Source organism: Melanostigma gelatinosum (assembly GCF_949748355.1).
Source record: "Melanostigma gelatinosum genome assembly, chromosome: 2".
Lineage (NCBI taxonomy): Eukaryota > Metazoa > Chordata > Actinopteri > Perciformes > Zoarcidae > Melanostigma > Melanostigma gelatinosum.
The window spans coordinates 367266-382500 of record NC_136635.1 but is presented as its reverse complement, the minus strand read 5'-3'; the positions used below and the strand labels follow the sequence as shown (position 1 = coordinate 382500).

The 15235-nt window shown below is 38.9% G+C and overlaps 1 protein-coding gene and 1 long non-coding RNA gene across 2 annotated transcripts in view; one reads left to right on the top strand and one right to left on the bottom strand.

The window, feature by feature from the left end:
• Window positions 1-8842, top strand: part of adamts17 (ADAM metallopeptidase with thrombospondin type 1 motif, 17) — a 270965-nt gene extending 262123 nt beyond the window's left edge. The window contains exons 20-23 of the mRNA XM_079292165.1: window positions 153-357; window positions 1481-1633; window positions 6082-6259; window positions 8489-8842. Of these exons, the coding sequence (XP_079148291.1) occupies window positions 153-357; window positions 1481-1633; window positions 6082-6259; window positions 8489-8640 (688 nt within the window). The 3' untranslated portion in view covers window positions 8641-8842. The remainder of the gene's footprint in view (window positions 1-152; window positions 358-1480; window positions 1634-6081; window positions 6260-8488) is intronic.
• The window catches only part of LOC306794229, a 77801-nt gene that overhangs the window by 34644 nt on the left and 27922 nt on the right, over window positions 1-15235 (bottom strand). The window lies entirely within an intron of this gene.

Sequence of the window (15235 nt, the reverse complement as noted above, 5' to 3'; positions counted from 1 at the left end):
ATACATTCCAGTTATTTTAAAAGTACGGCCACACTAAGGCGGTAAAATGTATATCGACATATTTTCTCTCTGTTTCAGAGTAAAACATTTAGATCCAAGGCAAATAGACTGTAGGTTATGAACTGTCTGTAAACACTTTGCGCTTTTCACAGGTGGTTGACGGGAGAGTGGGGATCCTGCTCCATCTCATGTGGTAAAGGCCTTCAGCAAAGGAAGGTGGTTTGTGTTTACCATCAACAGAATGGCTCACTCATCCACACCAGAGACCTGTATTGCCAAGGAGGAAAACCTCCTGTCCTGCAGTACTGTGAAGGCCACCTCTGCCTCACTGTATGGGAGGCTTCAGAGTGGTCCAAGGTACGTCATACACACACTGTACTGATGTCATGTGAAAAGCATTACTGGTCCTGGGCCTTGTTTCCTATGGACAATTAATCTTAGAAGTGAATAGTGTATCCATGGATGCTCTTAAATTATTGCACATTGTCCCTTAAGGTAGCACTTTAGAGAGACTGCACGCGCCCACCATTATAAGCGTCTTAAAAATGTTAAGCAATACATTTTCTAATTGGATGAGATCAATGACAGAGATTTGGAGGCATTCACTTTCCATCTTACCTTTCACATTCATGATATATGATAACATAATACTGTTATTTCATATTATGCAATTCAGTGAGCAACAACAATAACAACTTGAAAGATGTAGTGTTTGGTTCCTCCTACAGGTTCCAGTCCTCTAAGAGAGGGTAGCAGGTTCATTTTCAATCATTTCTAAGAGTGATTATGATGATTTCAGGAAACCCCCTTTCAAGATGAATTTTAAGGTTATCTGAGCCTTAGGATGCTTTGGGGAAATAGGAACCTTATCAGTTTTGGACATGTCAGTCATGCTTAGTAGAAATGTTAGATTTTAATGGACTCAGCAAATATTGTATGGCCCTTTATGTTTATGATTATTAAAGTAAAAACAAGGTTGCGTATTTTTTGGTTTTCAAGATATGAGATTTTATATAGCTGGCCAACATTTCGGAATCAACCATGGTTCTTATTCTACAAATTGTATCCAATGTTTAACAATAAATTAGATAATTAAATAATAATAAAAAACTGTTGCTTTTAGAGTATGCAGAACTGTTTTTGTCTCTTGTTTTCTTGTCAGATTCCACAAGGTGACATATTCCTTCTCTGTTAAAAAGTGTTGTTTATTCGTCTCAGCTTTTTAAAGTAGCAAAGCAGTATAAATACATAAGTATGCTCAGTGATGTTTGCCCAACAATGAGTTGGACAACATTGTCCATGTTTATGGCAATGAAGTCAAAACTAGTAAAAGTAATTGTAAAAATATGTCACCCAGTGCCAAGGTATGGGACAGAAGAATTATCTATATAAAACATTCTTGTTAGCTTCCTTTTCCTGTTCCTTTACGCTACTGTTTTCCACTTTTCTCATCATATTGTTGTTTCATTACTTCCTCCAGTGTTCATCAGACTGTGGTCAAGGTGTTCACAAACGGACTGTGTCGTGTACAAACCATCAGGGTGTATGTGATCCTCTTTCCCAGCCCACTCAAGAGGAGCCCTGTGAGGACCATTCCAAATGTTACGAATGGAAGACTGGAGACTGGTCCAAGGTAGGACTGTCTCCAAATTCCATGGTTCATATTTGGTTAAGACGCAATTAAGGTGAGGCAACTCAAAAACTTATCTTAACACATTTCCCATATTCCCTCTCAGTGACTTCATTCACCAAGAAAAAGTAAAAAATACTGGCAGGACATAATCTTCCTATAAAACAACGGTTACTTACAGTAAATCATTTGCTGAAATCGAGCCACCACTCAAAAGAAGACCAACACTTCCAGAAACACGAGCAGACAAATCATCAGTTCATTCAGATAACACAAACGACTTATTTATGAGGTCAAATAAAAAGTGAGTGGATGTGAAATTATTCTAATAATCCTTCATTGCACAAGGAAACTGTGTGTTCAACTATAGTGAAGTCGGAACTGGATCTGAAAAAATGTGAGTGGATGTTTAAAGCAGACCGGTAATAATATTTTGGTTCGCTTTGTTTCAAAATTTTCAAATCATCTGACTGGTTATACATTGACTTATCTTTAGCAATGTCATAACACTCAAAATTACTACAACAAGAACGATTCTTCTTGTGTTTTTCCTCTATGGCTGCACCTTTACAGTATGTTTCTCAATCAGTCAATCATTCTGCTGTCACATACCAACCAGTCAACATCCGGACTGGCTATACTGACGCCTGCCATAGGCTCCTAATATCTTCTTATGTTTGATAAGAGACATTGGATATTTTCTTTCCTCCACTTAATGCCACTGTGTTGAGATATTATTCATTATACTCATTACAACTGTATTTCTCACACCAACAGTATTAACATATAATGTTCTCTGTGTGTGTTATCTAAATATCTAGGTAATATAAATATAAATATTTGGGTTATAGTGATACTAGTGAAACTGTCTGGTGATACTGGGGTATATGCAAGTTTGAATAGTGCAACTCTAGGAAATATAAGGCATATCATCAAGAAGGTTAATGCAAATATGTCACATGTCAAATTGAGATAAAATATTCTGGAGAAGTGTTGAAGCAGACAAGGGCAGTATAATTGGATGATTAGAACAGGGTTCACTGTAGAGAAAACAGGATTTAACTTGACACTTGGCAGAGTGAAAGGACACAGTAGAGCCACAGGCAAAAACATTAAGCGTTATGTCTGGGTCTTTCAGAATCAGGATGTCCAACATGAGATCAACATGGAGCACAGAAGGGATTTTAAACTGGCCTGCACAATGCAGGAGGCAACAAGGGGCATAATTATCCTATTCATTGTACTAAAAAAATGTGGCTCAACCTCACAAAAATTGCAACAAAAACAAACCAAATTAATTTTGTGAGAAATAAAGACGTATGAAGGGGAATTTTTAAAAATATGATCCTTGCAAAAATGCCTATTAAGCTAAATTGCATTAACTTTACAAGCCTACATTGTTGTGCATGCTAGATTTGACCATGCTTTATTTTGTCCAAGAAGAAAAGAAACAACACACAGGCCTACAGTATATCAGTGTACCGGTATATTAATACAATTGATTATGATCATGTCATTGGTATGGTCCTATTCTACCCAGATCTGATTCTATTCTACATAGATTTGAGGCCTGTACCACGAAGATTTGGGTTATCTGTCTGAACTAACCCTAACAACCGCGATCCCGTTAAGCAGTCCTACAAAGCTGGTCATCAACTCTGTAAATCAACCCAGGGTTTCTCAAACAGTCAACGATTCATTGCCAGATGTCCATTTTGCATGTGTCTGTTGAAACTTTCTTTTAGTATGGATTATGACTTCAACTTCTTCATATTTGTGTAATATTAATTTACGATTTACATACAAATATTTGATTGATCAGTATGCAGCGCTTTTATACGAGTTGATCTCTTATCTCAATCGTCACCTGCTCCAGAGAAGTTTAGGTGTTCAGCATAAGTTACCATGGTGATCTATCCCAGTCAAAAGTGACAAAAGACAATTTAATTGCTGTTTTGTCATTGTTCATGTCTTCCTTGTTTTAGCTGTTATATTATATTTACAATTGTTTCACTCTTAGGGACTTGTAGCATTCCTATTGTTTCGGAGTTAATGCAGCTGTATAAACCAATATCCCCTGAACAAACAAGCCCAGACTTACTCTTACACGCCCACACATGCACGCACACACTCGACACAATTACATTTTCTTTTGTTGTTTGTAATGTATTGATTTTGTTATAATATTTCATATCTTGTAAAAACATCTTGTCAACAATATTGTACGGAGTCACATCTTATGCATTATTCATTTTATGTTCTCTGCAATATTGTAAAATTGTAATATTATATAGGTGGAGGCTTCAAATAAGCCCAGTTGGCTTTTTGCCTCTTCCTGCACTGTGATATTATGTATCTCTGGTATGTTTGTTTATTTTTATTTTATTGTTTAAATTGTGCAAAATAAACTAAACTAGAAAATGCATTTCCTGCTGAAAATGCGTTGGAATGCTGAAAGCTGAAATGAATCTCAAAAACATTGCTGAAAATAGATATCCAATTTAAAAAAAATTGCAAAACGCTGAATAATTCAATAAGTTGAAAGATTACAAATATTAAGTTATGTCACCCCTCTCCTGAAAGAGCTGAACATTTTGATATTCGAACGGTTTCTGTAGCTTAAAAGAATTCCAGCAGTGGTGATATTTGTTGTAGTAGTAGTAGAAGTATTATTCGCAGTATAAGTATGAGTAGCATTTGAATAAGTACTAGTTGTAGCAGTAGTGATATTTGTAGTAGCAGTAGTAGTAGAAGTTGTCGTCGAAGTATTTGTAATTAGAAGAAGTAGTAGAAGTAGTAGTATCAGCAGTCGTACTAATAGCTGTAGTAGTATTAGTACTGGTAGTAGCAGGAATAGCAGTATTAGCAGTTGTGGTATCAGTAATAATAGTAGTGGTAGTGGTAGTAATAGCAGTAGTGGTAGTAATACTATTTATGGTAGCAGTAATAGCAGTAGCAGTATAGTAGCAACAGCAAAAGTTGTAGTAGTAGTGGTAATACTAGAAATATTAGCAGTAGTAGTAGTTGTCGCAGTATTAGTAAGAGCATTCATTATTTTAAAAAAAAAGCCTAATTTTGAGTGAAACGTTTAAATACAGTTAATCCATGAGGCTTTTATTTTGAAAGGGTGGGACTGGGTGGGGGAGGGAGGGGAAGAGGAGACATAATTATCATGTTTGACACATAAACAGAGGTTATTAAATGACAGGCTTCATCACAAGCAGTTCAGTTAGAATTCACTCTCTGGGGCTTTTATTTTAAAATGGTGTGTGTGTGTGGGGGGGGGGGGGGTAGAGGAGGGGGGAAAGACCTCTAAAGATCCCTATGACCTGAATGACTGTATGAGAGACACAGAGAGAGAGGGAGAGGAGTGTATGTGCGCGTGTGTCTGTGAGTCTGTGTGTTTATCAACATCACTAATTGGCTCAATCGCAAACACCTGTGTGCCTGAAGCCATTTCATGGAGATAAAACAGGAAAACACCTCAAACAAATCATCAAAACTCCCATAACCATAGCTCCTATTGCTCCGATATTAATAATTGAGGGGAAGAATGAGTTGAAGAACAGATCCTGTAAAAATTGTGTCTGTAGTGTAAAGAATGTGGCTTAACTGGCGATCTAGAAATGGGGTACCGTGTTCTGTGGAAGATGTTTTTGAAGCAACATTTTGCAAAAACAGAAAGTTGGTTTTGCTCTCAATTAACGGCTTCTGTGGCAAATGTGGAAATCTGTGGGATTCTACAGTAATTTTTCTACGACAAGGACAATATTAGCTACTTCTACATCCAGAAATTATGCATGAAGAGTGAAGATTGTGGACACAGTGGCAAAACACAAATGTTTTTTTCACAAGAATCTCAAGCTGCTGTTCACTCTAGCGGTGACATCACGCACTCTAAGCTGCGCAATACACACCCATTATAAAGTCAGAAAAGGGCTGAAAAATCATAAAAGTTAAATTGCTGCAGTTCAAAAAGTTTAAAAGATATCAAAAAGCTGAATCATGTTGGCAATAGTTGAGGGTTTTCTCAACATTTGAAAGTTGAAATGGTGTCTGTCGCTGAAGGTATGAGGAAGTTGAAGGATTTGAAAGTTGAAGAAGTTTTTGAAGTTTTTGAAGGATTTGAAAATCTTCTCCATAGAAACCCATTCAAAAAAAGTTGCAAAAAGCTTAATAATTCAAAAAGTTTAAAGGTTAGAAATAGAAAAAGTCATAGCAGACATGAGCTGAAGGAGCTGAACATTTTGATAGTTGAACGGTTTCTGTAGCTTAAAAAATGAAGAAGAAGAAGCGTTGCGACGAAACGGGGGACGGAAGAAATAGTGGAATAAAGAAACAGGATAACAATAGTTGGAATGCTTAACAGCATTCCAACAATTAAAATGGACAACTTCTAAAGAGTCACAGTATGAGCAAGGAGAACTGACACTTTTAATTGACTGTTTCAGTGTTCGTCATCCTGTGGGAAGGGCCTGCAGTCGCGAGTGGTCCAGTGTATGCACAAACTGACTGGTCGGCATGGTAATGACTGCTCAGTGATGCTTAGACCACCCACCTACCGACCCTGTCACCATGGTACCTGCAATGACAAAGTCAATGTGAACACCATCACCTCTCTCAGGCTAGGTGAGACATTTGTCACAACTCTGTTCTACAGTGAGGTTGAAAGGTTAAGGTTGCCTTATTTATCTGCAAGAGTACAGTTTATACCCGAAGACCTCTGACCAAAGAGACAAGTGAAATATTGAGCAGCTTGTCATATTAACCAAGCTACTTACAATAAGTGTATTCAACATAGGTATTCAAGAGAACTACTCGTCACCAGAAGTCATAAGTGCATCTCCTTTTTTAAACAAGCATCTAAGAGCATAAACCAGAGCCACAGTGCAGAAACAAACTAATAAAATACGCACATTGTCTGCACAGGTTAGATACTAGGGGTGGGAATCGCCAGAGATCTCGCAATACGATATTATCGCGATACTTGGGTCACGATACGATATTATCTCGGTACTTCGATATTATCGCGATACTTCGATATTATCACGATGCTGCGATATTCTGAGTATTGTGATAACATATATTGCGATTTATTACTTTTTTCAACTTCAAATTATGTCCCCAAAGGAAAACTGTGTCAACAACATGTTTTATCTGAGTTCTTTCTCTGATGTCTCCATCTTTGTTTCGACCAACTTCCTACCAATCACGCACGCAGACCCGGCACCTCTGCTGACCTCACCAGAAAACAACTCAGCACCATCTAGTGGACTGAAAAAGCAATTGATTTGATTATTATTTTTTATTTTATTTTTTAAATAGTTTATATAATAAAATATCGATACTTGGCGTCCGTGTATCGATATAATATATTTTTTATAGCATATCGCGATACTATGCTGTATCGATTTCCCCCCCCCCCACCCCTATTAGATACTTAATCTCAAAGTGTACTGGGATTTGTTACACATTGTACGCTTTACTCCTGCTTGGCCATCTCTGACCCATTGTAGGATTAGTCATTGGTAGTCTATTTCATTTATAAAGCCATTCTGGGTAAACTCCCAACCCGCAGTGCACTTTGATTGCATCGAAATCTGTCTGTAGTTATTGTCTGAGATCACAGGATTTGGTCTTGTGGTCTGTTCCAAGTCACAGACTGAACTGAAGGAAAATGTTTATATGTTCTCTCCTCACTTGGAATACCCTTCAAAAACAGGGTTTTGAGGAGATTTCTTCACTCTGCCTGATTTATAAGTTAAATAAGAAAGTTGGTATTTGTGCATAGGTATTTTAATACTTCAACACATGAAAGTATTAGGGCTTACCTGATTAAATAAGGGTTAAATGATAAAATAATATAAAATAAAAAAATGTATTTCATGACACAGCATCCAACAAAATGCTCCATCCATGCCATATATATAACCCAAGTATCATAAAATATTGAGCTTTTTAATGTTTAGTTCCAAAATGAACGTTTGAACATTATACCTGAGGGACTGGCGTCATCTTAGATTTGATCTCTCATGGTCCTCAGAAGTCAAATCTGACTTCCCTCCACATCAATGAATAAACATTATGGTTTATGCTAGAAATGTGAGGCTTTTCTCATAAAATACACAATTTTCATATTATTAAACGTGTCGACTGTCCTATTTGGCATGAACAAAACTAATTTCAGTTTGACTTGTTATTGCTGTTATTATTATTATTATTGCTGTTGTTGTTGTAATGCCTTAATATGAATGAATCAGCTCAAATTTATATGTGAAAATCAAAATACCATTTCATCTGTGAAAAAACAATAACAACTGTTAACATGACTGTTAACTGTTACTATAATTCATAGTAACGTAATATAATTTAATTCCATGTGCAAGTAGCTACACTGACATCTATCTTTTAAATTAGCCTTACAGCATCTATCTGTAGCCCTAACAATGTTTCTTTCAGGGTCATCCAAGACTCATCTAGAAAAAGGTGAGTAGTATAAGGTTACTTTTATAAGTAAAAAACCAGTAAAATCAAGACAAATGACATAAATTACATACTAACTATATAACCATACAAATCACATGCCACTTGTTAAATTGACTCAACACCATTTTCCCCCATACTTGGTTTATTCTACATACTACTACTCGGTACTCTTGCAGATAGAAGATGGAAGTCTGGCTTAAACAAACATTTAAAAAACATGTTTAGTCCTTTGTAAGGTGTTATTGTGTTCTCAACCACTCTGTCACACAGTGGCAAGCTGCTAGTATTGGTATTTTGCAGTATTGTTTCATTTAGTTTGGAGGATTATGAAATTGTGATGTTGACATTGACTCACTGCCTTCTCACCCCCAGCTGCTCTGACCTACAAATGCATGGGGGACCAGTGGACAGTGTACTGTCGTGTGATCCGAGAGAAGAACCTCTGTCAGGACATGAGGTGGTACCAGCGGTGCTGTGAAACCTGTAGGGACTTTTATGCCAAGAAAATGCTGAACAAAAGCTAATGACTAAATGCACCCACTTTTCCTCCACATAACATTCCTTTTTGTAAATGTTTTAAAATTGTAAAAACAATTATTAGAAAACAATTTCTTTAATTGATGGAACTTTTTGTATTTCAAAAAGGAAAAGTACATTTAACATGGAACTTTATGCTCCTCGATTTGATAAAGAAAAGAAAGAAAACAGTGGCCTTTGAAATGCCAATCCAGACGAGTTATTGCACATAATGATTGAATGAGTGTTTACAAACAAAATGTTATTGCACTTTTGTTCATATAGTACTTTTAAAATAAAAGTGCGCAATACTCTACTTTTGAATTCATTATTGGATTTTTGTGCATAACAATGCGATTTAGTAATATAGTGCCAGTACACTACATATAATTGTGAGGTTATAATATCATAACCTTCATTATACCGATGCAGCCACCTATAATTTCCCCTACGTCCGTGATGGGGCCCAGGCCAATCAGTGACGGGTCCCCTCTGGGACTTTGCTGGGTACTTGGCTGAGAAGAGATCCCCAATGATTACGTAGTGAACGCGGGGCCGACTCGTAACACCCCAACTGTTGAAATCAGTTGCAATGGTTTATCTATCCACCTAATCGCGCAGTAGTTATCTAAGGTGAAGCGGTTTACAGCAGGCTCAAATCAGCTGTTATTTTCATATTGTATCGAGTGTGTCTCTCCCATCGATCATACTTTTAATGATCATTGTCATACCATGATCATATTATGATGATGATCAGGTCATAACAATAATTATGCTGCTTTTTTTGTTAAACACCAAGTAGGCCTTGAGTACCAAAAACCCTGGTGGCAGGAATAAATGGCTACTGCATATACAGTGACTCTTTATCCACTTAACACAGCAAAAAGGAGAGAATTAGCCCAACAACACAGGACAAGAGATCTAGCTTCCTTTCTCCCACCAGTGTTAGAACCTTGGCCACTTCACCTTGTAACAGGCAATGGTGGATCCGGCTCTTGCCAACTGGATGGTCTCCACAACCTGTACAGACAGTCCAGCCCTCCTCAGCCCTCTCGGGCCCTCTCAGGAGCCAAGCCTTGAGAGGATGGCCCCCCTCAATTTAACAAATGCTTTTATCCAAAGCGACTTACAGTAAGTGTATTCAACATCGGTATTCAAGAGAACTACTAGTCACCAGAAGTCATAAGTGCATCTCCTTTTTTAAACAAGCATCTAAGAGCATAAACCAGAGCAAACGTACAGTGCAGAAATAAACTAATACAATAAGTGCAACAAACGAATACAATAAGTGCTGAGTGGAAGTCTCAGGGTAGTACTTCTACACTTCACACAGACTCATCCAAAACCAGATTCATAACACAAACAATATTTGCCTGTTTTGTAGATCTAAAAAATACTTCTGATACATAGTGGCATAGTGGATTGCTATTCCAACTCATTCAGTGTGGCAATGGAGGGAAAGTATACAACTTTGCTACAACAAATAGGAACAAAAGGACAGAATGTCTGCAAACAAGGAAGAGGGGTACATCATAGAGGAAATGTATACCTTAGCTATGTCAATATTTATATTAATGAACCAGCTTTGTGTCTTGGAGAGTCTTCCAACCCTGGATTAGATTTACAAGGCAAAGAAATGAAGGTCCTCCTATATGTACCGATGTCCTAGTTCTGCCTACCATAGCATCTAATGAACCAGTGGCAGACATCATGGGACCCAACCCCCATTGAACAACTTCACCTACCTGTATGGAAATCCTCAAGGTTTGCAGAAACAACCAAAGCAGAGCTGGAGGAATTAACAGTGTCTCTCACCATGACTTAAAGAGCAATCCAGTTTCAGGTTTGTGATAGACAATTCCTTTGTGTTAAGTACTTTTTATTCCGTGACTTCCTTATATGCTTTATTCTATGTTTGACTTTACTACTGTACTGTATGCCTGCTGCAGCTCCCTTCAAAGGAAGAATATGGAAGGGAGTGCAGCGAGCATGGTGAGATTAGATTAGTCGTAAATCTAAACTGTCGTGAGTGTTCTTTAGAATACACACGTGGGGGAATACACGTAATTTTAGTCAGACCTCATGCCAGGAGAAGTTTACCATGACAGACTGCACTTTCTGTAAAATACCAGCAGGAGGCTCTATACATGTTAACCTGTGCCAGAGAGTAGAGGCTACAAGTTAACTTCCCCTCCACCTTCTTCAACACTCATCTCCCAGATAAACTGAGATATTTAAAGCCAACTCTCCTCCATACTAACCCTCCTGGCAGCTGGGGGAGACCTGCAGACCACAGGCTTTACTCTTTGCCCAGTTCATTTTGGCAGTCGAGATCTTAAGTTTCCCCATTGTCCCCAACCTGTTCAAGTATTTTGTTATTTACAATAATAATATCATCCACATATGCAGTTATAATAAAATGTGTTTTTCAATCGGGTAAAAACTATCAATAAAAGAACGAACATTTGGCAACATGGGTTCAATTGAAAGTGCATATAGCATACAAGACATTGAGAAGCCTTGTCCTTCAAGTTATTTTAAAATATTTACACAACCCATCATTGATATTTAGTGCACTCTCAATGTCCCCGTACCAAATCTAAATTTTGATGTCAAGATGTAGTGGAGTAATAACTACCTGAGCAGAGAATGACGTCTCTCCCTCTGTATGTGTTATCAGAGCTTCTCTCTGGGCACATGTCAGTTTGCCCCATTGCCTAGTTCATGGCTCTGCATTGAGTTTATAGCCGCAGTCTCAGCCATCTGTCACGGGGTGTGGTAGTGGACTCAAAAGCAGACATAACCAGGAATCTTGAGTGAAAACAAAACGATTTACTTCAGGGTAGACACTGTTGAAAGATCGTAGAAAAGTATGAAAGCATAAAAGTATAACAATTATAACCTGTAACCTATTTGATTCAAAGTATAACCATTTAACTAATAACTTGTTTTACTTTATGATAGATGTGATTAACCATATAAACTGCATAGATGCCTTATAAAAAATAGTCGCTGAAAACGTATACAATCCTTCCTCTCAGAATGTAACAAGTTACATTCTGTGAGTACTTCTCAAGTCTCTTAATTGTCGTTTCCTCGCTCCTCGATCCTCGCTTGAACCGGAAGTTGTTTCTGCGCCGCCATATTGACGGCCGTCCCAAAACTCTAATGTAGCTCGGAGGATCGAGGATGGCGGAGGGACCTCGGAGGAGCCGTGAGCGAGGAACCACGAGAACAGACTTCCAGGAAGTCTTTTAACGGCTGACACGCCCCCTCATTGTTCATCAGGTTATGTGATTGGATAATGCAGCTGATCGGACTGACTGGAGTTTAACACCAGAGTGAAGACGGATCACAGAATAAACTCAAGCTTTATATTTGATTAGCTTTCTGATTCACCATCTGGCTTAAATATATGTTCATTGTAGTCTGAACAACAAAAAGACCACAAACAACTTTCTACATTTATTAGAAAGAATTGTGTTTTCATGATCTGATATTTCCCTCAATAACTTATTGTGGAAACAATGAATGTAACAAGTCAGAGAGAGCTGGAGAGACTAAACACTTTTTACATCATTCCTGAGTGTCTGAGTTTTATCATTTAAGAGAAACAATAATCATATTCTGGGTTGTTTAATAATGATGCCACAGTCACAATTTCAAAACGTACAGACGCAAATGATTCATAAATAAGACGATCGCATTCCGCCGGTAGAAATCGATCCTGCGCTTATAAACAGAACACAGTTTGTTAACAGACTACAGAGAGAAACACCTCTACAGTGGTGATTACTGTGTCTATATTAGTCATTAGTATTATTAGTTAGTATTATTAAGTACAGTGATCATGTGACCAGACGTCGCTTCACGTGACACAACTGAGGAAAGGACGTCTCATGTATCTTAAAACATATTTCCTCATTCCTCTCTCCTCGCATGGTTTCCTCCATGCATCCCTGGTGGGAGGGACTAAGACGCAAGGAAAGGATGCAAGTGAGGGAAACGGGGATGCAATTAAGAGACTTGAGAAGTACCTAGAGTCAGCTCTAAAAGAAGGACTGATATGTGAGTGACTCATGAACCTGAAGGAGGTGCCAGGCTTAGATCAGCAGAAAAACTGTGAGTTGGGGGCTTTTCCCCCCAACTAGAGAATGGGATAGACTTCTTGAATAGACCCTTAGGGGTCTTATCCCCTTAGAATAGAGGACAAGAAGACCCTTCTACTGTCTTACCCCTCAGAGGTGGGGAATAGAAGACGCTTATGCCATCATAGGAAAGATAAACCCCAAAAAAGCATGAATGTCAGAGAAGCTCAGAGAATACAAAGAGAAGATGGAGTGCAGCGAGCTTTAGAACAGTCACCTCTCCTTTCTTTGTACCAGCCACTTCAATGACAAACATTAGAAATATGTGAGAGACACAGCAGGAAACCAGTAGAGCACAGAGAAGAGAGGGGGAGATTTTCAGGAGAGAGCCTGGACTTTATTCCTCATAGCAAATCCGTGAAAGCTGATTAAGAGGAAAACCTATTACAGTAAGAGTGTTAAAATAAGTTATTGTAGCATAGAGACTGTTTCGTTGAATAGAAATTGTTGTATGTGATTGTTGTGTGAAAAACTTTAATAAAACCACAGCCTTACCATTTGTAAGTGTCTGAAGCCAAACAAAGTATTCTGGTTCTTTAGAACAATTTAACCCTCTTCCCCTGTCCGTTAACCGTGCGATCCAGACGTGACGACAAAAGCTTCCAGAGGTGAGTTCCCTGGGTGAAGACTTGGCAGTGTTAGTCATAAAATGGTGAGAATGTTCACAATAGGCAATAGTAAAGTACTGACGATGTACATAACTATTCGTACTGGGTGTTAGGGTTACATCCTATTGAGAGCGCCTAGGGCATTAGCCGTTAAAGACTTTCAAAAAGACAATAATTCCAAAATCCTAACAATTTAGCTACGGGGTGAGATAAAAGCCCGAAGGTATTGTTCCGACACCTCCAAGAGGAACGTATATCCTCGAAGGTGGGACAGCCGACGGAGTAACCACCGTGTTAGGTGCGTAAGACTTCCCCGCCTAGAAACGGGGCAGGAACCGTTCACGCTACAGCACAAAGGGGAAACTGTCTGGGAAATGGGGAGACACAAGGACGAGAAGGCAAGGGTGAAAACCAGGCAGAACAAAGCAGGGCAGGCAGACTCGCGAACCGGGAGGACGTGTTGAAGAAATCATTCAAGTCCAGTTCAGAAGTTGCTGTGGTGTTGCGAGTTTAATAAAGCGTATACTGGTGACCTGATCTGAGCCGATGAGTTGACCCCGAACAAATGAAGAAAGAAGCATTTTATACAGGGAGCCAGAGCAGTGGTTAGTAACCAATAACCATGTATGTAAATACTAGGAGACAGAGGTAAGGGGGGACTATGACAAAAGGGCAGGAAGGGGGCATTCACATTCAGACCTGCAGGACGCGAAACGCAATGGATCCCCCCTCACATTTTGTGTACTTCGGACTTTATTGCGAATTTTTTTGCAAACTATTCTCTGTACCCCAGCTTCATCTGTGTCCTGTGAAAGGGTGTTTTCTAAAGCAGGCAAAATAATCACAAAAAAAAGAAACAGCCTGAAGCCCAGCACTGTGGAAAAGTTGTTATAATTAAATAAAAATGAATACAATATTTTACGTGTTTCATTTTGTCCCGAGTAAGATAAGGAGAGTCACAAACCAAAAAAAACAGTTATGTGCACCAAAGGATAGAGAGGGTAGTCCGGTAATCTCTAGGTCCCCGGTTCGATTCTTGACTGTAACATGTTGATGTCAAGTTTTTTTTTTACTTCTCACATCACAACCCTCTCCCCAATTTGTTTCGACTTTCCCTTTTGACCCCACCATTGTATCATAAAGACAGACACCATATTAATAAGTTCATAAGTAATGTATTGGCATCACAAACATCATTCATTAATTTATGGTGTAATTTTAATCATACTGCCGGTTTTACATTTATTGTCCACTTGATGGCGCAGTAGAGCAAATTAAGCACCATGAAGCTTTGACCCATGTGTGAACCAATTGGATGGAAAGCGTCAATGCTTCATGAAGCTTCATCTCGCCATCACTAAACCAAACTGCAGGGACAGGAAGACAAGGTGAGAACAACGGAAAACACATGGATACTCTGAATAAAGTCACAGCGTGGCCGAGAGAGATCAAACTACCACTGAGGTTGAAACAACAATGATCTGGCAGCGAGTGGATGTGGAACCAGGGTAGATATACTGTTGGGTGATGAGTAGATGGAAGGCAGCTGGGTCGACTGGGCAGGTAAGTTGAATGAATGCAATCAGGAGGGAGCGGGGAGGAGACCAGGGCGGAGCCACACACACACACAGGGTGCATCCCAAGTCTCTTAATTGCATCCCCGTTTCCCTCACTTTCCTTGCGTCTTAGTCCCTCCCACCAGGGATGCATGGAGAGACGCAAGGAAACCATGCGAGAAGAGAGGAAACGAGGAAATATTTTTTAAGAGATATGAGCGTCCTTCCCTCAGTTGCGTCACGTGAAGAGACGTCTGTTTCTGATGACAACGGATCAGCTGATCACAGCTG